Source organism: Molothrus aeneus, chromosome 11 (assembly GCF_037042795.1).
Source record: "Molothrus aeneus isolate 106 chromosome 11, BPBGC_Maene_1.0, whole genome shotgun sequence".
Classification (NCBI taxonomy): Eukaryota; Metazoa; Chordata; class Aves; order Passeriformes; family Icteridae; genus Molothrus; species Molothrus aeneus.
Genome location: NC_089656.1, coordinates 20,471,489 through 20,492,840, shown reverse-complemented (window position 1 = coordinate 20,492,840; position 21,352 = coordinate 20,471,489). Strand labels below are relative to the sequence as shown.

Below are 21,352 nucleotides of genomic sequence, written 5' to 3'. Positions count from 1 at the left end.
CGGAACCGGCATCACCATCACCCGGCACCGGCATCAGGTGCGGGCAGGACACGGAGCCAGCCCCAGGGACCCCCGGCAGGCGCTCGGGGTGGAGGAGGCACTGGGAGGGTGTCACCCTGTCACCCCCAAGGCAGTGACCGGTGAGGGACAGGGACCGGCCACTCCATCTCCCCCTGCCCCGCTCTTGGGACCCCTCTGATGACACCCACGCGTCACCTTCCTGTCCCACCGTGTGCCCCCGCGGCATAAGCCACCTGTGTCACCCTGTCCCCGTGCCCAGTGGGTGCCAGGGCAGGACCAGGGGCATCCCGAGGACAGCAGCACCTTGTCCCTGTGCTGGCCCGATGGCAGGGGACAACCAGCTCCTGGAGGGGCCATTCCGAGTCTGTAGGAGGCACAGCCACGACTCGGGGCTCAAATTCAGCACTTATGGGTTTTTCAGCCCAGCTGTGTCCTGCTGTGCTGGGAGCTGGGTGTGAGGAAATGCCGAGGCTGGCTCGGAGACTCCGAGCACCAGGAGCTGGGAAAGGGGATCCCTGCAGCAGGAGCACCCCGGCTGGGGACATGGCCAGGACTCCCAGCCTTGCAGGGAAGGGGGTGCTGGACACCCCACACCTGGCAGGACACAGGGCAGGTGGGAAATGGGGCTGTGCACAGTGGGGCTGGGCTGCCAGGGGAGCAAGGGGCCACCAAGCTGGGTCCCTGAGGACTCTGTTCCTCCCACACTGTGGGGTGCAGGAATGGGGCCCTTGGTGCTGCAGCGCTCATGGGGACTGCCCTGCCTGGAGGGAGGAGGTGACTCTGATGTTGGGGTATCCCTGAGCACGCAGTGGTGAGTGGTGGTCCCAGCCAGGTACCCTGCAGGGTCTCTTAGCCCCTCCTGAGCATGGAGAGGGGCTCTTGGTGCCACACCAGAGGGGCCCATCCTCAGACCCTGTGGTGAGGGAGCCCCCAAACTCTTCAGCAATCTTGTGGTGTGAGTACAGTGCCAGGGAGGGCCACAGAACTCCACTCTGGGGGTGCAGACAGCAGAGCCCCCCTCCCTCTGGACTCCCCTCGGGGACAGCCACACATTTGGTGCTGCCTAGCCAAAGGGAGCCTGAAGCACTGGCTCAGGCTGCTTGCCCAACTCAGGGCTCACCCTGGGGGTGTTAGAGGGTCTGGGACATGACCACGATGGCACCCACGAGCTTTGCACGGCCCCACAGACGCCAAGGACACAGGGATTATTAGCACGTCTCAGTTTAATCCCACACCTCGTCCCAGCGAGGTTCCCCTCCCACCCGACACCGCCAGCGGCATCCTGCAGACCCCAGAGAGGAGCAGTTCATTGCCAGGGGCTCAGCCCCACTACGGCAGCACCACAATCTTCTTCTCCAGGGTCTGTGGGGGGAACAGGACCCTCCTCATGGCGCTGTCCAGCTCCTCCAGTGCCAGCTGTGCGTGCAGCACCGTGGCGGCGTCACGCTCCGCCGTGGCCACGTGCTTCAGCAGGCGGTACAGGTCCCGCAGCACGTCCCGCAGCACCTGGGCACGGCACGGGGCAGGGTCGGCCTCAGCACCGCCCCTCGGCGAGTCCCGGCAGGCTGGGACTGCCCCTTCCCCCGGGGCACCGACCGCGGCCACCGCCAGCGCAGCCCCGGCCCCCCGTGACTCAGTTTCCCCACACGGCAGCAGCACACTGTGGTGATCCTTCAGCCCAGGGCCACGGGGGCATGTCGGGATCCCGGCTGTGGGGATTCCCCTGGGGAACTGGCTGTTTCCCCCACGGGAGCTGAGTCCCAACACGCTTGTTACTGGGAACTGCGGAGGGAGGCCACAGTGGTGGAAAATCCGGGCATTTCCAAGTCAAATCAGTGATGAACAACTCCCACACTCCCAAGAGCCGGCACTGCCCCAGCATGGCGTGGCACTGTCCATGGCACAGCCCAGCAGCTCAGAGGGACACCCCCACAAAGCCCCCCTTCCCCAGGATCTGTTGAGGGAACCCTTTAGTGGGGGATGCCCAAACTGGGCATCTCAGTCCCTTGGGACTTTCCCTGGAAGCCGCTTGGGAATGAGCCCTGCAGCCCCTACAGAGCACAGGCCCTCCCCAAGGTGTGCCCAGGAGCCCCTTGGGGGCTGTCCCTGCCCCAGGGACAGGCAGGGGCTGACCCACCTCAGTGACCTTCTCACTCAGCCCCCGTAGCAGCAGCACCACCACGTGCACAGCAGCTCTTCGCACTTCAGCCTCGGGGTCTGTCCGGGCTATGGCTGTCACACAGCAGGTGACCTGTGGGGACAGGGCAGGGGGGCATCACCAGGGGCTGAGAGATGCAGGGGATCCCATCGGAGCAGCCACTGACGCGCTGGCAATGGCCCAAGAACGAGGATGGGACCCTCGTGCCCTGTTGGGTGCAGGCTCCCAGCAGCTCCCCCCAGGGCCAGGCGGCACATGGATGCCTCAGGAAGATGGATAAGAGTCTGTATAAAAATCAGGCAGAGCCAAAGGAATCTAATTAAATCCCGGCAGTGACAGCCGGGAGAATTAGCAGAGCTCGCACCTTCCCAAAATAGCAGCGTGTGGCTCTCTGGCATCACATCAACTGCCGGGATCCACCGGTGCCGAGCAGGAACGGAGCAGCCCCGCTGCCAAATCCACAGTGTCTCACTCCAGGAGCACCGGAGGGGGCGGGGGTGTGAAGCCCTGGCTCCCGTGGGGCACAGACCCATCGCCTCCAGGGCTGCTGGGCCCCTGGGTGTCGGGCTCACCCCACTGGGATCTCCCAGCAGCTCCCGAAGCCAAATCTCAGCCACAGCCCGCAGCCAGGGCGGGTGAGGGCCAGCTCCCGATACTGATGATACCGATAATGATAATTAAGATAACGGGAGAGCAACAAGGTGTCATTAAGCGGGAGGTGTGTCTGGCAGGCACCACTTGTGCCCCCAGGTCTCCTCTGGCAATGGCTGCCACGGGTGGAGCAGGCACCTAAAAATCAGGGCTAGAAGGCTAGAACCTCCCTAGTGTTTGCTTCAGGCCCCATGACTTTTATACTCCACAATATCAGCAATTATCACTCACGTCCTTAATGGAAATGTCCCGTTTCCATATGGAAATGTCCCATTTCCACATCCTCAGCAGCCCAACTATGTGCTAACAAATGTGCTCGTTAAGGAGAATGCTCCGCAGGCAGGGTGAGGGTCAGGATGGGGCCGGTACCTCCTGGATGATGGATCCCAGCTGGAAGCCCAGGTGCTGGCAGAGCTCGCCCAGGTTGGAGAGGCTGCTGGCCCGCAGGGCTGCGTCGGGATCGCGGGCACCCCGCAGGAAGGCGCGGATCAGCGGCTCCCGGTGCCGGAACACCATGTCCCCTGCCAGGAGAGCAGAGCCCGTGTCACCAGCAGGGAAAGGCCCCCCCTGCCTGCCAAAGCCCTGGCTCCGTTGGGAACAGATGGGTGGGGCATCTGCCTTGCAGCACCACTGAACAGCTGGATGCAACATCTGGAGTGTGGCTTGTGCCCCTCAGCACACACCCCGTGTCACAGAACCTGGGGCTCTTTGGCACATTCCAGTCCTCCCATGGGGTCACTCATGGTCCTGCAAACACACCAAGTGTGAATCTCAAATTCTGGCATCATCCAGACCCAATCCCCTGCCCCAATTAGCACACAGAGGTGCTGTGGATGTGTGAGCTGCTAATGAGAGCTCAGGCCCGTGCTCAGCATCCACAACCATCCCAGGAGCGTGGTCATCCCACAGCAGCTGTGTGCCCCACGGTGTGGACACACCTCCTACCAGGCAGGGCCTTGAGGGCTGAAAAGAAAGCTCCAGAAGGCCAGCTGGCCTGTAAATCCTATGTTTTTCCAGCTCTCTCAAGCTCTGGAAACTCCTCAGACAATGGTGTCCTGCAGCAGATGGAGGCACTGGGGTGGATGCCTTGGGACGTCCCAGGGTGTGGGGACAGGAATGATCCTTGGGGCAGTGAGGGCCCCTATCACCCTGCACGTGGGGGCTCAGGCTGGGGACTGGCACAGGGTGGGGGAGCACAGGGCAGCCCCGTAATGCCAAGGACTTGCTGGGAATGTCTCATGCTCTGTGCCTGCATCCCAGGGCTCAGAATTACAGCAGTATGAGCAGTGCAAGGTGCTCTGAGTGGGATCCCCTCCACAGCCAGCAGTGCACCAGCCTCTGTGCCAGATGGCGACAGAAGGGGCATGCAACACTTCCTTTCCCCTCCCAGATAGGGAAAGCCACTCCAGTGGGACAGAAAACAGGGCTGGGCACAGGGCAGGAGCGAGGCATGATGGTCTCTTGGCATAGTAGGAGAGCTCAGAGCCACAGAGAGCTGAGGGGTGATCCTGAAGTGCTGGATAAACCCTTGCTCTCAGATGCTGAAGCTTTGCAACAGGAACAACCTGGTGCAATTTGTTCTATAAATATGCTGGCGAGCCGGGACGCGCCGGAGCAGCTCCCGCGGCACCGCGGGGAGAGCCAGGGCAGGACGTGCCACCATCCCCGGGGCAGCTTACAGGGACAACCTGCACCCAGCCAGACACTTGGACACTGCCTGGGGAGGTCTGGGACTGAGGGGCTCTGCTGCCCTGAACCCATCCCAGCAGTGAGGATGGACGGTGGCACAGTCTGGCACTGATGCCACAGCTGGCACAGCCCAGGGATGCCACTGGTGCCAGGGAATGTGGCACAGGCCACAGGAGAGTCACAGTCCCAGGACTCAGGGGGTCCTGGCCCTGCAGGGGCATGCCCAGCCGAGGCACAGAGTGCCCACCCAGTGACCAGGGAGCTCTGCCTGGCTGCCCCAGCACCGCGGACACTGGCTGCCACCTCCCCGGCCATGTACAGCTCCAGCTGTGTGCTCCCGCTGGCCAGGCCTCCTCCACAGAGTCAGACAAGACATTTTAGGACGTGTCCCAACAGCAGATGCCAGAAAGGCATCATCCAGCTTCTACCTCTGAGCCCGGCGTGTCTGGGCGCTTCCCAGCAGTCTCCAAGCCCGGTGCTGCCGACCGAGGGGATGGTGGGCTGCTGGCAGGACCCCTCATCCTGCTCCTGCTGCTGCCAAACCCCTGCCAGCTTCTCTTGGGCTTTCAGACCCTGCTCACCTTCTGACAACAAAAGTCCCCTGTGGCTTTCCCCCCGGTAATGGTGAGGCTGAGCAGTGCTCTGGCTGCTGGCAGCGGGCAGTGCCATGCCCATGGCCAGGGACTCACCCAGTGCCCGGGTGACACGCATCAGCACCTCGCCCAGCTTCATCCTGGTGACAGCAGCCATGGTGTCCTCTTTGCCCTGTGCTGGGCGCTCGTACTGTGCCAGCAGGACAGGCAGAATCCGCTCTGGATACTCACTGGAGAGCAGGGCAACGCCTGCAGGGGAGAAAAGCTGGAAAATCAGTAATTTAGCAGCTGGCAGCAGGTGTCCATTCACTGCTGCTGGGTATGCCCTTTGAGCCAGTGAGGACTTGCTGCACTGGGGCCAGCTGAGCACTGCAGCCAATGCTTGGGCACAGGGTCTGGTCACTGCTCCCAGATCTTGGCCATCAGCACACGGTGCCAGCGTGTCTCTGTCCCTGCTGCATTTACCTGGCCAGGACTGGGAGCAGGAGCCAGTGCGTGCTGCATGCCCACTGCATCTCCCTGGGGCTGACGAGAGACCAGATCCCAGATGCAGGGATCAGACCCTTCTCCAGCTCCAGTGCCCTCCCCTGAACACACTCCAGCCCCTCAATGACTGTCCTGTTATGAGGGGCCCAAAACTGACCCCAGGATTCCGGGTGTGATGTCCAGCACATCAGGACTACGCCACAGGAGTCTGGCTCCATGAAACCCAGCGGTGCCACAACCCCTGGCTCAGCCCCAGCCCTGCTGCTGTGACAGGGAGCAAGTGGGATATGGGGACCCATCTGGCACGGCCCCCAGGCCTGTGCTTGGCACGGCACGGCTCAGCAGGGCACAGGTGCCAGTGAGTCAGTGCTGCAGGAACCGCACCAGGGTTAATCACGGCAGCTGCAGCAGCGTTAATCACTGCACGTTACAGCCTTTGTGCTCCAGCCCCGGGCAAGGACAGGCCCGGCCCTCTCAAGACCGTACAGGCACTGGGAAGCACGGCATGAACTCCTTCCCAGCTGCTGCCAAAGGTTACCAACCCAACGGCAGCGGTGCCAGCATGGCCGTGGGCCAGGGGAATGGCACATATCCCTTCCACGGAACCCAGGGCACTGTGACCATCCACTGTCACCCAGGATACACAGTCACTGCTGCAGAAACACCTGCCTGCAATCCCACGGACAGCCAGTGCTGTGGGGCTGTGCCGAGCATGCTGGGGCAAGCACTGACCTGAGGGTTTCCTAGGAAGGGCTGTGAGTACTCAGCAGCTGCCACCTTGGCAGAGCCCTCAGGGAGCACCAGTGGGTCCCCCACCTCCTGGTCCTCTGCCAGCCTCAGCCGAACAGACCCCTCTGTGGGTGCTGGGGCTGTGCCCACGCTGTACTGGAACTGCAGCCCCAGCCTGTGGCACAGACCTGGCACAGGGATGGTGACCAGCTCCAGGGAGTAACAATGACTGGGAGATGACGTCTCCAGCTTCAGGAACTCGGCATGGAGCCCACATGTGGCCCCAGGCTTGATGGAACAGCACAAAGCCACAATCTGGGAGGGCAGGAGATGCCGAGCCCTCAGCCTGGCCATGGCTCTGCTGCTCTCCACTCCCAGGGCACAGCACAAACCTTCCCTGACAAAGGGCTGGCACTCGCCCGGACAGGCACTGCTCACCTTGGATGGCTGAGAGGTAGACAAAGGCATCCTCATGCTGCACATTCTCCAGGAACACCTGGAAGGAAGGGAAGTGCCATCAGCAGTGACCCTGGGCTGGGCCAGCAAGGCCAGAGGGCTCCAATAATGGTGACCATCTCCAGCCTGATGGCCTGTTCAGCACCAGCTCTGCCTCTGGTGGGGCACACAGCAGGGGACAGGCACCAAGGCAAGGGACAGGGGCCACAGCAGGAGCCTGGTACCTGCAGCAGCTTCTCCTGAAGCCGAATGGCCTCTGGATCCCTCTGGGTGACCAGGCTGGCGAGGCGGCGCAGGGCAGCTGCCCGGCCGGGGGGCTGGGGGTCGCAGGCTGACACCAGCAGCTCCTGCAGCCCCCCCGGGGCCGGGCTGTCGGCTCGTGGGGCTGGAGAGGCCCCGGGCCCACGGCCCCTGCTCTGCCCCGTGCTGCTGTCCCCATGAGCTGAGGGGCTAGGGGCGCTGCCGGCAGGGCTCCGTGCTGCCGTGCCAGGCTCCCGGCCCAGCAGGCCCTGGGCAGCGGTGCCCAGCGTGCTGGGCGAGCAGGCGCCGTGGGTGAGGATGGCGATGCGCAGGTCCGAGGCCAGCTCCTGGGTGAGGGGCTCGGGGTAGGTGCGGGACAGCTCCTCCAGCAGCGGCACCAGGCGCTTCAGCACCGCAAAATCGCTGGATTTCAGCTGGCAGGGAGAGGAGCAGCGCTGGCTGTTAGCAATGGAACGAGGGGCCACAGCCTGGCATGCTCCCCGGAGGGTGGGCATGGGGGTGAGGAGCCCCAGAGCCCCAGCCCCAGGTCAGGAGCTGGGCTCTGGGCACCGTGAGCTCCTCTCAACCCAGCGCCAATCCCAGCCCTGGCAGCAGCCATGGGAGAAGGTGGGAAGCACATGAACCTGAAGAACAGCAGGGTCTGGGTATGGGGACCAAACCAGGGACATCCCTCCCACCAGCTCTCCAGCACAATTCCACACAAATTCAGTGCCAGACTTGCCATCGGTCCTGCCTGGAAGGATGCTCCCAGCACAGCAGCCATGACCTGTCCTGAGCTGGAGAAGCTCTTGCCCTAACCTGGATTTAACTGCTAAAATCTGGGATGTGAGGCCTGAAAAAGGGTGCTTTAGCAGAGATTTTGGATGATTGCATAAAACTCCTCGCCTGCTGAAACCCAAACAGTTCTGCAGCTCCTTCCAAAACCTTTCACATTCCATTTTCCAAATTATGTCACTCCCATTAACACAAAAGTGGGAGCAGGAACTCTCCTGGGAGGGGCCCACTGCAGCCACAAGACTCTGGCTTTAACTTCTCTTCAACTACAGTTCTTTTCCCAGTATTAGAAATTTAGCAATAAGAGACAATAAATAATCTTTTTCTGTTAACAGCTGGCTCTTCCGTAGGGCAAATCCAGGGATGAAACAACCCCAGCAGCTCAGTGATGGCAGCACGTTAATGGACGTGCCATTGTTCCCCATGGCAGCTCCACTGAGTGACACAGAGCTCATATATATATACAGGTATTACAAGGTAACTGAGAGATATAAATAACAATATAAATATGTATAAAATGTAAATATAAAAGTATAAGGGGATTTTCAAGGGTACAGCCCACATGGGAAGTTCACAATGCTCTGCAGCCAGAGTCTGTGACCGTGTGGGGATGCAGAGGGTGCAGTGCTGGTATTTAAAGATGCTGTATGTGACTGCACTGTTCTGACAGTGCCTTTTTAGGAGAGATAATAAATTAGTTAATTGGGCTCTTTGGGGGTACCCTGCTCTGATTGAATCCTTGGTCAGCACCCTGGCACTGCCCCAAGGAAAATAATTATATATCTATGTCTCTAGATGCATTTACAGGCTGTGACTCCGAGCCAGCCCAGTGACTCCGTGCCACTGCACCCTCAGCTGTCCACGGCAGTGCCAGCCCCCACCCCACACCCCCCGGTCCTCTCCCTCACCTGGACGGCCCCGCCGAGCACAGCAGCCACGAGCCCCATGGCCATGGCGAGGGTCTGCGCCTCGGCCGCCGCGCCCGGGCCCCGCGCAGGGTGGGCACAGGCCCGCTGCAGCACGGCTGCCAGGAACTGCTGCACCTGCCAAGGGAACGGCCATCAGCAGCAGGGACTGCCCCCTGCAGCTCCTGCTGCCTCTGAGCCCAGCCGAGTGTCCCTGTCACGCACAGCTCTGAGCACAACCCCACACAAACCAGTCCCCCATCCCACACAGCTCTGAGCACAACCCCACACAAACGAGTCCCCCCCATCCCACACAGCTCTGAGCACAACCCCACACAAACCAGTCCCCCATCCCACACAGCTCTGAGCACAACCCCACACAAACGAGTCCCCCCATCCCACACAGCTCTGAGCACAACCCCACACAAACGAATACCCCATCCCACACAGCTCTGAGCACAACCCCACACAAACGAGTCCCCCCCATCCCACACAGCTCTGAGCACAGTTCCACACAAACGAATACCCCATCCCACACAGCTCTGAGCACAACCCCACACAAACGAGTCCCCCATCCCACACAGCTCCCCAGCACAACCCCACACAAACGAGTCCCCCAACCCACACAGAGCACAACCCCACACAAACGAGTCCCCCATCCCACACAGCTCTGAGCACAACCCCACACAAACAAGTCCCCCCCATCCCACACAGCTCCCCAGCACAACCCCACACAAATTCAAGGAGTGTTCAGACCCTGCTCTCAGGGATGCACAGGGTTGCATTATTGGGGTGTCTGTGCAGGGCCAGGAGTTGGACTCAATGATCCCTGTGGATCCCTTCTAATTCAGAATATTCTGTGATTCTGTAATTCTGTGAAACCCTTCCCATTTTCCTCCTGTTGCTGCCGCCCCAATCCCAGTGTGGGCTCAGCCAAGTCATGACCACAATTGGGACAAGGTGATGCTCAAACTGGTGGGGTCTCTCAGCAGCAGAAGTCCCCCTGGGGCTGGAGGAACAGAGGGATCCCAGCTCCATCCCTGCCTCCTGCCTGGCTCCACCATGGGATGGAAGCTGGGATAGTCCCAAAGGGGAGCTCAAGGTGAGTCTGTATGGAATTGCCCTAGGTAAAGGCTTGGAAATCCCAGAGCCAAGGAGCTCCAGCCCCTGTCTACAATCCTCCACACCAGCCTCCCCCTCATCCTGCACAGCTGACACTCCAGCCAGAGCCATTTCCTGTGTTCTCACTTACTTTGGGATTTTTCCCACAATATTTTTATTCCACATGTAACGATCCTGCCTGGTTGGCATTGGCCTTCTCCACACTTGGCACCAACACCTCTGATCCCACAGGTTTCCTGCCTTCCTAACAGATCCTGAAATGAGGGAGTTGATGTTCTCCATGCCTTATCTTCTCCCAGACAAACCTGGGAAGGGTTTGGATCAGGGTCACTCCTACCTAACAGGTGTGTTGCAACAGAGGAGGAACTATTGTGTTCCTCTTTCAGAAAACAAAGTATGAGGGCAACAAGGTCCTCTTGCACCAAATTCCAAACTTCCACCCCCAGGGCACTGGGTGCAGGCAGGATTTCCTCCTCAGCTGCCAGATTCCTTAAGCACATCCCTTAAGCAAGGAGGGAGGCTGTGGGAAAAGGCTTGCTAAAGGCTGCATAAAAGGCTTAGGTACCTGCTGGGATAATTATTCCAGAGAAGAAATTCTATCAAACAGCAAATAAGTAAAAAAAAAAAAAAAATTGGAATATTTGCTCTCACAACACGGTGATACACGAGCTGGAGGGGGTTGAAGTTATATTTAATATTTTTAAAAAAAGGAAAATTCTGAATAAATAACAGTAGATTGCAACTGAGAAAAATGAAAACTTAAAAAATAATCTAGAAAAAAAAACATTTTAAAGTGGGAGGGACAAAAAAAAGGAAAAATAAAACACTGGGGCACAGTTGTGTCTCAGGCAGGAGGAGAGAATCCTTGGTGCAGTGAGGAAATCAAGTCAAGTTGACCTTGGTTATGGAGGAGAACACGTAAATAAAATAAATGTGCAGCTGGGGGGGCACAGCAGCTGCTGCTCCTGGGCTCCAGCTTTGGAAGGATGGACCCCACTTGCTCCTACCCCATTAGGGCCCCCCAAACACCCCAGGGAACCCCAGAGTGCAGAACCTGCTCAAAGCCTGTCCCTGTCCCAGCCCGGGGCCTCGCTGAAACACAACCCCAGGCAGGAGGATAATGGATTTTTTGTCTGCATTTCTTTGGTGGTGGGTTTTCATCCCAGACTCCTGGCTGGACCCTGGCAAAGCCCTTCCCCATTTCCCAGTGTCTCTGGGCCCTGCGGGTGGGTGTGATGGAGGCAGGTGGGGACAAAGCTGGGCTGGCTGTGTCCCCTCTGCTGCCGAGCACACAAAGGCTCCTTTGTCCCAAAGGAAACGTGAGGAAACCTGCCTGAGCCCTGCCCACGGCAGCACGGGGAGCTGGCATGGCCAGGGCACTGGGAAAACAGCAATAAAACACAGCATGAGGAAGCTAAAAGCCACAGGATCTGCAGGGATCTGCAGGGGATCCAGAGGGGAGTGCCAGGCTGCCCTCAGTGTCCAGCTGCCTTCCCCACCAACCCCATCCAGGGCACGCTCAGGGGGAAAGATTGTAAATATCCTTTTCGGGACCAAGGGGCACCAGTGGCCTTTGAAATGACAATATTTCATAAATTTGGCACTGCTCACTCATGAATACAGGAGCACAGTTATGCCAACCAGGTTGCTCCCATCCAACCTGGCCTTGGGTACTTCCAGGGATGGCACAGCCACAGCTTCTCTGGGCAACCTGTGCCAGGGCCTCTCCACCCTCACAGGGAGGAATTTCTTCACTGTACCCCTTCTAACACTGGCCTCTGTTAGGGGGAAGCCATTCCACTTTGTCCTGTCACCTCCTTGTATAAAGTCCCTCTCCAGCTCTCTGGGAGCTCCTTTAAGGACTGGAAGTTTCTCTGAAGGTCACTCTGGACCCTTCTCTTCTCCAGGCTGAGCAATCCCAGCTCCTTCAGCCTTTGCTCCTGGCAGTGTTCAGTGTTCAGCCTTTGCTCCTGGCAGTGTTCATTTGATGCCCCCAGGCTTTGCACCACCAACCTGCACAATGTCAGTGAACACGGTGTCCGAGACACCCTGGCACAGTGCGGCCACCAGCTGCAGGACCAGCAGCTTCCTCCCCTGCCTGGCCTGGTCCTGCTCCAGCTCCAGCAAACTCCCCCCAGGCTCCACAGCTGGGTTTGGAGCCTCCTCATCCTCCGCAGCCACCTGAGTCAGCTCCTGCCGGGAAGGGAAGGGAAGGGAAGGGAAGGGAAGGGAAGGGAAGGGAAGGGAAGGGAAGGGAAGGGAAGGGAAGGGAAGGGAAGGGAAGGGAAGGGAAGGGAAGGGAAGGGAAGGGAAGGGAAGGGAAGGGAAGGGAAGGGAAGGGAAGGGAAGGGAAGGGAAGGGAAGGGAAGGGAAGGGAAGGGAAGGGAAGGGAAGGGTTAAACATCGGGCCAGCAATGCCAGGTGACTCCTCTCACCACCACCACCACCCTCCAGCTGCTGGATGAAGGTTTCTGAGAGCTGTCCACAGCTCCTGAGTGTCCCATCCCTATCCCCTCCTGGCACTATGGGCTGGGGCACAGAATCCCAGTCCAACCCTGCAGGGAACGGTGGGGGGCTCCAAGTGAGATCAAAGGAAGCAGGTATGGGGCCCCTCTTCTGGAGCCAAGGAAGCAACAGGGATTATTCCCAGCCTCCAACACACTTCAGACATGCTCCTGTAGTTAAAACAGCCCAGGGGAAGGATGAGGGTTAACCCCTTCAGGGATAGGGCTGCTCCCACTCCTTGGCTTCCCACCCAGCACACAGGGCTGCTCCAGCACATGCCATGCCCCAGGACACACAGGGGATGATCCTCCTTTTGCCTTCTGCTTGTCCAGAGAACCCCTTCCCACAGGTATGCCCCAGCCAGGGGCTGGCTGCCCTCACCTTCAGGCAGTGGATGAAGAAGTCTCCTGCCAGACCACTCTTCTGGCAGTGGGACAGGAGCTCCACCAAGCTCTCCACATGGCACTGCTCCAAGGAGATCTTCTGGTACAGGGCCTCATCTTCATCGCTGGAACAGGTCACTGTATCACCGGCACAAACACACCCAGAGCCCCCTGACACCCAGACTCCAGGGCATGGTGAAATCCCAGGCTGCATTTCCCTGGAAGCCTTCCTTCCCAGCACTTCCCAGCAGAGCCTGGAGGCAGCTGAGCCAAACATTGCCCAGGTCATTTGGGCTCTGCTTATTAACTAACCTGCACTCATTAACACAAACCATGAGCCCAAAGCATACATTTCATCCAGCCCATAAACACCATGATTAGTGCTGGGTAAGTTAGGGAGAGCTGTGGCAACAGGGGCATGGGCAGAGCCAGTATAGAACAAGTTTAAAGTAGTCCCAGTTTAAGCAAGGCAGAGCTGCTTCTAATTCTGGCCCTGCAGTACCTAAAGTTTATAAAAAGGCTGGAGAGGGACTTTGAGCAAGGGTGTGGAGTGACAGGACAAGGGGGAATGGCTTCCCACTGACCAAAGGTGGGTTAGATGGGATAATGGGGAAGAATCCCTCCCTGTGAGGGTGGGCAGGCCCTGGAACAGGCTGCCCAGAGCAGCTGTGGCTGCCCCATCCTTGGAAGTGCCCCAGGCCAGGCTGGATGGGACTTGGAACAACCTGAGACAGTGGAAGGTGTCCCTGCCATGGGGCAGAACAAGATGAGCTTTAAGGTCTTTTCCAACCCAAACCAGTCTGTAATTCTAACTCAGATCAGGAAAAGCCTGAAAAAAAACCCCAAACCAAATGTATTTGTGGGGACTTTGCTGCATGTGCCCCCATCTCCCAGCACACCCCCGGGCACAGCTGTGCCTCTGCCTGCCCACAGTGCTGCCCGGCCAGCTCACAGCCCCTCTGCTCAAACCCAGCCTCCTGCTGCTGGACATCCCAGCCTGCGTGGCTGGAGACTAAAGGCTGCAGTTAACTCCCAGCATGGGCAGCTCTGCCTCCCCTCAGAGGCCATCTGCCCACACCAGAGGAGCTCCGTGGCTGCTCTGTGATGCTGGCACTGCCACAGTCTGTGCTGTGACTGTGCCACCTGTGCCCGAAGGACTCTGTTCACTGTGTCACCACACAGGCTTGGGCTGGAGGCTGGAAGGTGAATCTGGGGGGTATTGAGATTGGAAAGGCACATCCCCTTCCCAGACACTGCACAGCAGGCAGGAGTGCACACCAATGCTCAGGTGGAGCGCGATGCTTTGTGTGGCTGCAAGTCAGAGCTCTGCACCATGTCCAGGAAACCTGGGGGCTGTGTTGGCTCTGTGGAAGTGTCACCTGCCTGAGCCTGAAGGGATGAGACCCTGTGGGATGGCTCTGGCAGCCCCTGCTTTGCCCAGGCTCTCTGCCAGGAAAGCCCTGGGTGCCCAGTGACTCGGGGACTGTCCCACAGCACTCACCTGATGGTTTCCTGCACGACGACGGCAGCACCGCCCTCGCTGCCCACTCGGAGCTGGCACTGCGGGTGCAGGGTGGGCACGTGGCTGCTGAGCCCAGCCAGGCCCTCCAGCACAGCCAGGGCCTGCTCCCGCTCTGCCTTCTCCAGGAACCACAGCAGGATGTCCTGGCACGGGGAGCTGCCAAGGGGAAAGGAGCCAGTGGTGACACTGCTCTGCCCACTGCACCGTCCCTGCACAGGCTTGGGATGAGGGACATGACTGGAGTGCTCTGGAGCAGCCCTCCCTGGGATGCTCCAGCTCCTGGCTCTGGCAGCTGAAGGCATTTGTGCCTGTTTCTAAGGGAATCAGCAGCACATCCTGCCCTTCTGGCGCTCCCAGATGGAAGGATTTGGGTTCCTCCACACTTCAGGCTGGCAAGGAAGCACTGTGAACACCCTTGGCATGCCCTGCCTGCGCCTCATGCCGAGGTGACAAGGGCTGGTGGCAGTGCCAAGGGAGAGGAGGAAGGAGATAGGAGCACTGAGGTGGCACGGGGAGCCCTGCCAAGGAAAGAGCAGGTTAATGAGGTGGAGCAGGCGCACTGGGCCGTGCCAGGGGTCTGGAAAACTGAGCACTTCCAGGCAGCTGTGGGTTCACTCATCCCTGCCAAATTCCTTAGCAGAGGAAGCAATGACTGCTGGCCCAGCAGCAGCGTGAGCTTGGCGTGTCCCACAGCTTGTCACGGCACTCGCTGCTCTTTGAAGTGATTAACGAGGCCTTTAATATTAAACAGCACAGGCTGTGTCTACACACACCTTTTAGGGAAAGCCTCCACACGCCAGGGTCACCAGAGCACTGTGCAACCCCACCAGGAATGCTTTTACCAGGCTGGTGCTAACTCCAGGAAAAGCCTGGGGGGACCAAGGAGAGAGGACAGCCAGCACCTGGTCACCCCTGTCCCTGACATGGCTGGCACACGTGGTGCTTCCCACTGTACACCAGTCACGGGGAGCTGGGCATGGTGTGGGATCAGCTGCCAGGACTGTACCAGAGGAGAGTGATCCCAGATTGGAGAATGATCCTGTACTTCCAAGAGCCAGTGCTTAAACTGTTTTCCCAGTTTTTATGCTATTTGTAGATCCCTCCATCCAGTTTCCAGCATCACTACCTCCATCCATGGACAACCACAATCCCTGCTCTAGGCAGAGCCACCCTGTGCTCCTGAGGGCACGCTCAGCTCTACACAGAACATCCTGGCTTCAGGGAAAACAAAAACTAACGTGAGAATGGGCTGCCAGTGAGGCTGTGTGCCCTGCCTGTGGTTGCTGCCTGCTTGGAACAGAGTGCTCTGGGGTGAGAAGGAGGCTCTCTGCTCCTGCCTGTGCCCCGAGCGTGGCTGCTGGAGGAGGGTGAGCCCAGCAGATGAAACCCCAGCAGGAACAGAGTACAAAGCCTCCCTTACCGTAAGTATGACACATTCTGCCTGGCGAAGGAATAGAGGGAAAACACCACTCCCAGGACTGGCTGCAGGGATCCCAGCAGCAGGCTCGAGCTGTCATTCCCAACCACATACACCTACAGAGGGAGAGAGGGGCACAGCCAGGGGAGTCAAACACCTGCACGGGCAGAGGGAGCTCAGGAACACGTCTGAGCACAGGGCAGCTGCCAGGGAGGATGGTGGAGGGCCCTCAGCCTCCTCCTTCAGTCTGGAGGCTGCCTTCCCTGATTATGCCACATTCCCTATTAAAACCTGCCTTCAGCACCATCTTTCTCCAAGAATTTGCTTAACCACAGCAGGGCTCCAAGCTACAGGAAGGTTGCAGGCAGTTTTTTTGTTGCTTAGGAGTGAGATCCTGCCTTACCCAGGGATGCAACAGGTCCCCTGGCATGAGCAAATCTTCACTGAATGACTGTAAATCTCAAGCACAGAGATCAGTCACCAGCAGGGCAGCTGGGCTGGTGGGTGCTGAGCTGAGGCACTGGGCTGCTCAGGCTCTGGGAATGTTGTTGGTGCTCAGGGGGTATTGCAGGGGCTCTGAGGATGATGTAGAGGCTCTGGAGGGGTTGCAGAGGCTCTTGGGGGCGTTGAAGAGACTCTTGGGGGGTTGTAGAGGCTCTTGGGGGGGCTCTAGGGGCTCAGGGTGACTGCAGAGCCCTGCTCCTCCCCTCCACCTCACCCAGCAGCCTCCCAAGAGGCTAAGAAATGGTCCCCAAGGGCCCTGCCCTGCTGCACTGCTGCACACAGACCTGTTTTCATGTGCTAATCCCCACGGAGCCATTCCTCCTCCCCAGACCCTTGTGTACACAAAGGCTCCCGATGAAGCCCCAAGGATGGTTTCTCACTAAGCATCAAATGACACTTGTTAGGCAAGAAACCCCCCCCAAATCTGGGGTCCCCTCACTAATCTGGCTGCTGTCAGGCCCCCAGTGCTCTGCCATTAAGGAGGGACCCACCCCAACCCCCCCAGCACTGCTCTGGGAGGGAGCAGCCCTCCAGACCGGTCTCTGCCTGCCAGCCAGTTACAACAGATCATTACTGGGAAAATACACAACAATCCCAGCATTTAAGAGCTTAGCCTGCCTCGGGGCATGCCAGGAAGCAAGTCACCAGCTTCTGAAATTTGAATTCCTGGAGTGGAGATGTCCTTGTGGGTTGGAACGTGCAGCAGGAAGCTGCTGGAGCCTGCAGTGTGGCACTGGGGTTACTGGGGGCAATGGCAGGAAATGAGTTATGAGGGGAGGTGGCACAGGAGACACCTCCACAAAAAGCCCTCATCCTTCACAGGAAGCACAAGGATGGACCTCACCAATCCCTCAATGCCAGAACCAAGATCTGTGCTCCAAGGAATGCTCAGAGCTCCTTACAGTGCCTAAGGGGGCTCCAAGAGGGCTGGAGAGGGACTTTGCACAGGGGATAGAGTGACAGGACAAGGAGCAATAACTTCCAACCTTAAGAGGACGGGTTGAATGGGATACTGGGAAGGAATCCTTCCCTGTGAGGGTGGTGAGGCTCGGGCACAGCCCATGTGGAGGCTGGGGTACTCTTGCAGATGAAGACCAGACAACTGAGCATGACTGCAGGAGACACTGATGGGGTTTGTGGGGCCCAACACACACTGAACTGCTCACCAGGTCTCAAACCAGCTTTTTCTCACCCAAAGCAGACATGGTACCTTGAGCACATCTTCCACACAGCTGCCCAGCTCTGCCTCTGGCACCAGCATGGCCCCTGCTGTCAAATCCTCCAGTGCCAGCTCTGAAAGCAAAGGGCACACACATGAGCCCCCCAAAACAGCCCAGAGCCCCCAGCAGCAGAACTGCATTCCCTGCACCCCAAAGCACTCCCACAGCTCCCTTCCCTCCCCATGGGAACAGAGCAGCCCTCATTAGCCATCCTAATTGTGCTGCAGTGTTGTAAACCCCCAAGGAGACACGGAAATCAACACAGACCACAACTCCATGATGGATGATTCCCCAGAGAGCTGCTGGCCTGTGTGGGGAACCAGCAGCTTCTGTCTGCAAGCCCAGAACAAGGATGTCAGACTGGGAGAGGCTCCCAAGGAGCACAGGCAGAGCCAAACTGCTCAGCTCCCACGCTGCAGCGACTGCACTCAAACAGGAGTAAATATGGGGTACCCAGACAAACTGACAGGGTCAGCACAGAGAGCTGGGCTGCCACACTCCCCAGCCTGGCCTGAGAAAACTCCGATGGAATGACAAAAACCAGTGAGGAGCAGAACCAGGGCCCTCCCCAGTGCAGGTGGGTACCTGCAGCCTCGGAGCAGCGGCGCAGCGGGGCCAGCAGGGGCTGCAGCAGGTGCCTCTCTGCCAGCTGGGGCTGCTCCCTGGCCATGCTCAGCACCGTGGTGGAGGCCACACGCTGGAACTGCCGCGCTGCCACTTTGTCCTGGACGTGCAGCAAGTCCAGAATCTGCCAAGGAAAAAGAAACAAGGATCAGCAACCCCTCAGAGGGGACAGCCTGGCGCCTTGCAGCAGCCAAGGAGCCACCCATGTGCTGCTGTGCTGGCAGCTGGCATGACATTCTGTGTGTGGAAGAGCCAGTGTCCGTCCCACACATGCAGGACACCTCTCTGGGTCAAACCAGGAGCCTGCACCACTCCCAGAGCCAAAGGCTAAAAGCAAGAGCTACACACAGAGCTCTGTGTAGCACAGTGACAAGTCCCTCGTGATCAGACAACATCATCCAGCATTTCAATAAAACACAGAAAATTCAAGAGTGGAAACATCCTACTGCCAGGAAAACATGTTCACATTGTGCTGGCTTGAGCCAGGCCACACTGAAGCAAAAGGAAGAGCCCCAGCACCCTCCAAGCTGAGAGCTGGCTCCACATTCTCCAGCAGAGGGGATGAGGGACTTACCTGGGGGCACACCTGTCTGTAGTAGTCCTCAAGGGACAGGCACTGCTGGGGGCAGGCAGCCAGGATCTTCCCAACTGCATCACATTTCCTCCAGTCCAGAGCTGCTGCTTCATCACCAGCACCACCTACAACAGCAGCAGAAATCCTGGGTCAGCCCAACCCATGGCCAGCTCTGGCTGAAGCCAGGTACCCCTAGCCAAAAAATTGGATTTTGATTTTGAGCTTTTATTGCTCTTTCAGGAGACAGCTGAACTTAAGGATAGAAAGGGCAAAATTGCTGTGCAAGACCCCTAATAGTGGAAAGCAATTCCTACAGCCAGGTGCGTGAGCCAAAAGGTGGGGAGAGGTTGTGCTTGGATGGTTGGAGTTGGCCAGACAAGATTTTGGCACTAAAAACCGTGGGATTCAGCTTGTGGAGAGCAACAGCTTCCTTCCCTGGCAGGACATGGAGAGCAGGGGATGGGATGGGTCTCACTGTCCCTACAGCTCCCACAGCCCAGCGTCCAGCACGGCCCCCACCACACTGGGACAGGGCACTCCCCAGGACTGATCCCACTCTGGACACACATACTGTGTGACCCCATCGAGGCACAAACAGGCTTGGAGCCTTTCAGTGTGGCCCTCTAACATATGTGTATCCCAAATTAGAGCAGTTTCGGAGCTCAGTGCAACGTCTGTGTGTCACCTCAGCCTGGCACAAGCCAGCCCCTACACCCAGCTCTTGTGGCTCTGCTCTTCTGGGGTGAACTGTCTCAAGACACCTCTGAATCTGTGATGCTGGGGCCCACAGCCCCCCACTCACCGTCTGTGGCCTCCAAGACACCCCGAACCACGGCCTGCACCCCGCTGGGCCTCAGCAGCCTCTCGGAGAGCAGGTGCCCGCAGAGCCGCCGCAGCCAGCCCGGAGCAGCCCCCGGGCACCTCTGCAAGGCAGCAAAGGAGCAGGTGAGGAGCCTGCCTGCACACACCTGTGCCCAGCCCACCCCTGGGCAACAGCCCAGGCTCTGACAGAGAGCACAGCACACAAGCTTTGAATTGCTGCTTCATCCAGCAGCACAAAGCAAATCAGGGATTAATGAGAAGTCAGCCCTCAGGTGCTTAGCATGCTATTCCACCTCTGGAAGTGTCCGAGGCCAGGCTGGACGGGGCTTGGAGCAACCTGGGATGGTGGAAAGTGTCCCCGCCCATGATAGAGAGTAGAATGAAATGAACTTTGAGTTCCCTTCCAGGCCAAGCCATTCTGGGACTCTATGATTCTATTAAGGGCATTTTCCCACGGGGACTTTCCTAAAACAACACTTAAGAGATTCCCCATCTCCTCCTCCCCGGGATGCTTTGGAACAGCCCCAGAGAGCAGCAGGTGCCCTGTGTCATCCCCTGAGTGGGAAGGGTGAGGTTTGGAGGAGCAGGAGCTATGCTTGGCCGGGCACGGTGGATGTGGGTGCCAAGCCAAGGTGGCACGTGCGGCGATGACAGTCCCTGACACACCCACACTCCGCTCCTGCACAGCAGGGCTGGAATGCCACAGACCCAGCAGCCTCGCCGGCACTCGGGGACTGGCTTTGAAGGTGTAAGAGCGTTCCCAGAAGAGCAGCATCCTCGGCGTGTGGGAACCACGGGGGGTAGGGACGCTGACAGCCCGGTGTCGGGGATGGCTCCGGGTACCTGCTTGGGCTGTCCCTGCAGGACGAGCAGCTCCTGCACGGCCAGCGGTTGGTAAACACGGTCCAGGATGTCCCCCAGGGCTTCCCGGCACTGCGCTCGCTCCGCGTCCGAAACACCCTGGAACAAAACACACCGGGGCTTTGAGAACAGCTCGGTCCGGGCGGTGTGCCGGTGCCCCGCAGCCCCTCGGCGGGCTCCGTGCCTCCCGTTCTTTCTCTGACATGGGGCAGGACACAGGATGAACCGCCGGAGGAGCGGGCTGGGACACGCACGCCTGCCCTGGGGAGCGGGACACGGGCTGCGAGTGTGGCACGGACCTGGCAGAGGGCGGCGGGGCCGTGTCCCAGCGCGCAGAGCCCGCACAGGAGCAGCCGGAGATGCCGGGCGAGCAGAGGGGCGCCCAGCGCCGGCAGCCGGGCCAGCTCCACCAACGCGGCCACGGCAGCGAACAGCCGGGCCCCGCGGCTGCCGGGCGGCGGCCCCAGCGCCGGCCCCGGCCCGAGCCCCGGCGGCAGGTGCGGCAGCAGCCCCAGCCCCACGGCGGCCCGCAGCGCCCGCCGCACCGCCCGCTCCTGCCCCACGCTCAGCGTGTCGGCGCCGGGCGGCGGCGGCGCCCCGGCAGCGGCGGGGGCGGCGGGGGTGGCGGCCAGCGCGGCCAGGCGCTCCTTGAGGCACAGCAGCAGCGCCAGCAGCCCGCAGGCCGCCGCCCAACCCGGCTCCGCGCTCGCCGCCCCGGCCGCCAGCGCGGGCGCCCGGCACAGCACGGCCGCCCGGAGCTGGCGCAGCGCGGCCCAGCCCGCTGCCCGGGACAGCCGCTCCTCCAGCGCCGCCGCGTTCCTGCGCAGCGTCTCCAGGCACAGGGCGGGCTCCTTGCCGGGCTCGGCAGCACTGTCGCCATCACCGGGCGGCCCCAGCAGCAGCTCCAGCGCCTCCAGCACACAGGCCGGCTCCGGGCCCGGCTGCGCGCCGCCCGCCATGTCGGGAGCGCTGTCGGTCAGTGCCGCCATGCTGCGCAGGGCAGGGAAGGGGGGGGGGCCGCCGCCGCCCGCCATCTTGGGGAGGGCGCGAGGGGCGGGGCCGCCCGGCTGCCGCC

At 59.7% G+C, this 21,352-nt stretch overlaps 1 protein-coding gene across 1 annotated transcript; it reads right to left on the bottom strand.

Annotated features, from left to right (window-relative positions):
* Nucleotides 1-1,226: 1,226 nt before the first annotated feature.
* On the bottom strand, nt 1,227-21,266 carry TANGO6 (transport and golgi organization 6 homolog). Its single transcript, XM_066557345.1, has 17 exons — nt 20,577-21,266; nt 20,260-20,376; nt 19,397-19,517; nt 18,595-18,719; nt 17,982-18,144; nt 17,387-17,469; nt 15,676-15,788; nt 14,235-14,411; nt 12,732-12,858; nt 11,859-12,038; nt 8,727-8,861; nt 7,008-7,457; nt 6,766-6,823; nt 5,209-5,361; nt 3,200-3,351; nt 2,159-2,272; nt 1,227-1,527 (listed from the first exon to the last, which is right to left on the bottom strand). Exons 1-17 carry the CDS (start codon nt 21,264-21,266, stop codon nt 1,351-1,353), a joined length of 3,135 nt encoding a protein of 1,044 aa, XP_066413442.1. The 3' UTR covers nt 1,227-1,350.
* Between the last annotated feature and the right edge of the window lie 86 nt (nt 21,267-21,352).

Bases quoted from the DNA above. Each gene is read 5' to 3' on its own strand.
- TANGO6 (XM_066557345.1), bottom strand. From the start codon at position 21,266: ATGGCGGCACTGACCGACAGCGCTCCCGACATGGCGGGCGGCGCGCAG. The intron at 18,145-18,594 runs GTAAGTCCCTCA...TTTCCTTGGCAG, and splicing joins ACAGACAGGTGTGCCCCCAG to ATTCTGGACTTGCTGCACGT. The intron at 3,352-5,208 runs GTGAGTCCCTGG...CTCTCCTGGCAG, and splicing joins GCGTGTCACCCGGGCACTGG to GGGACATGGTGTTCCGGCAC.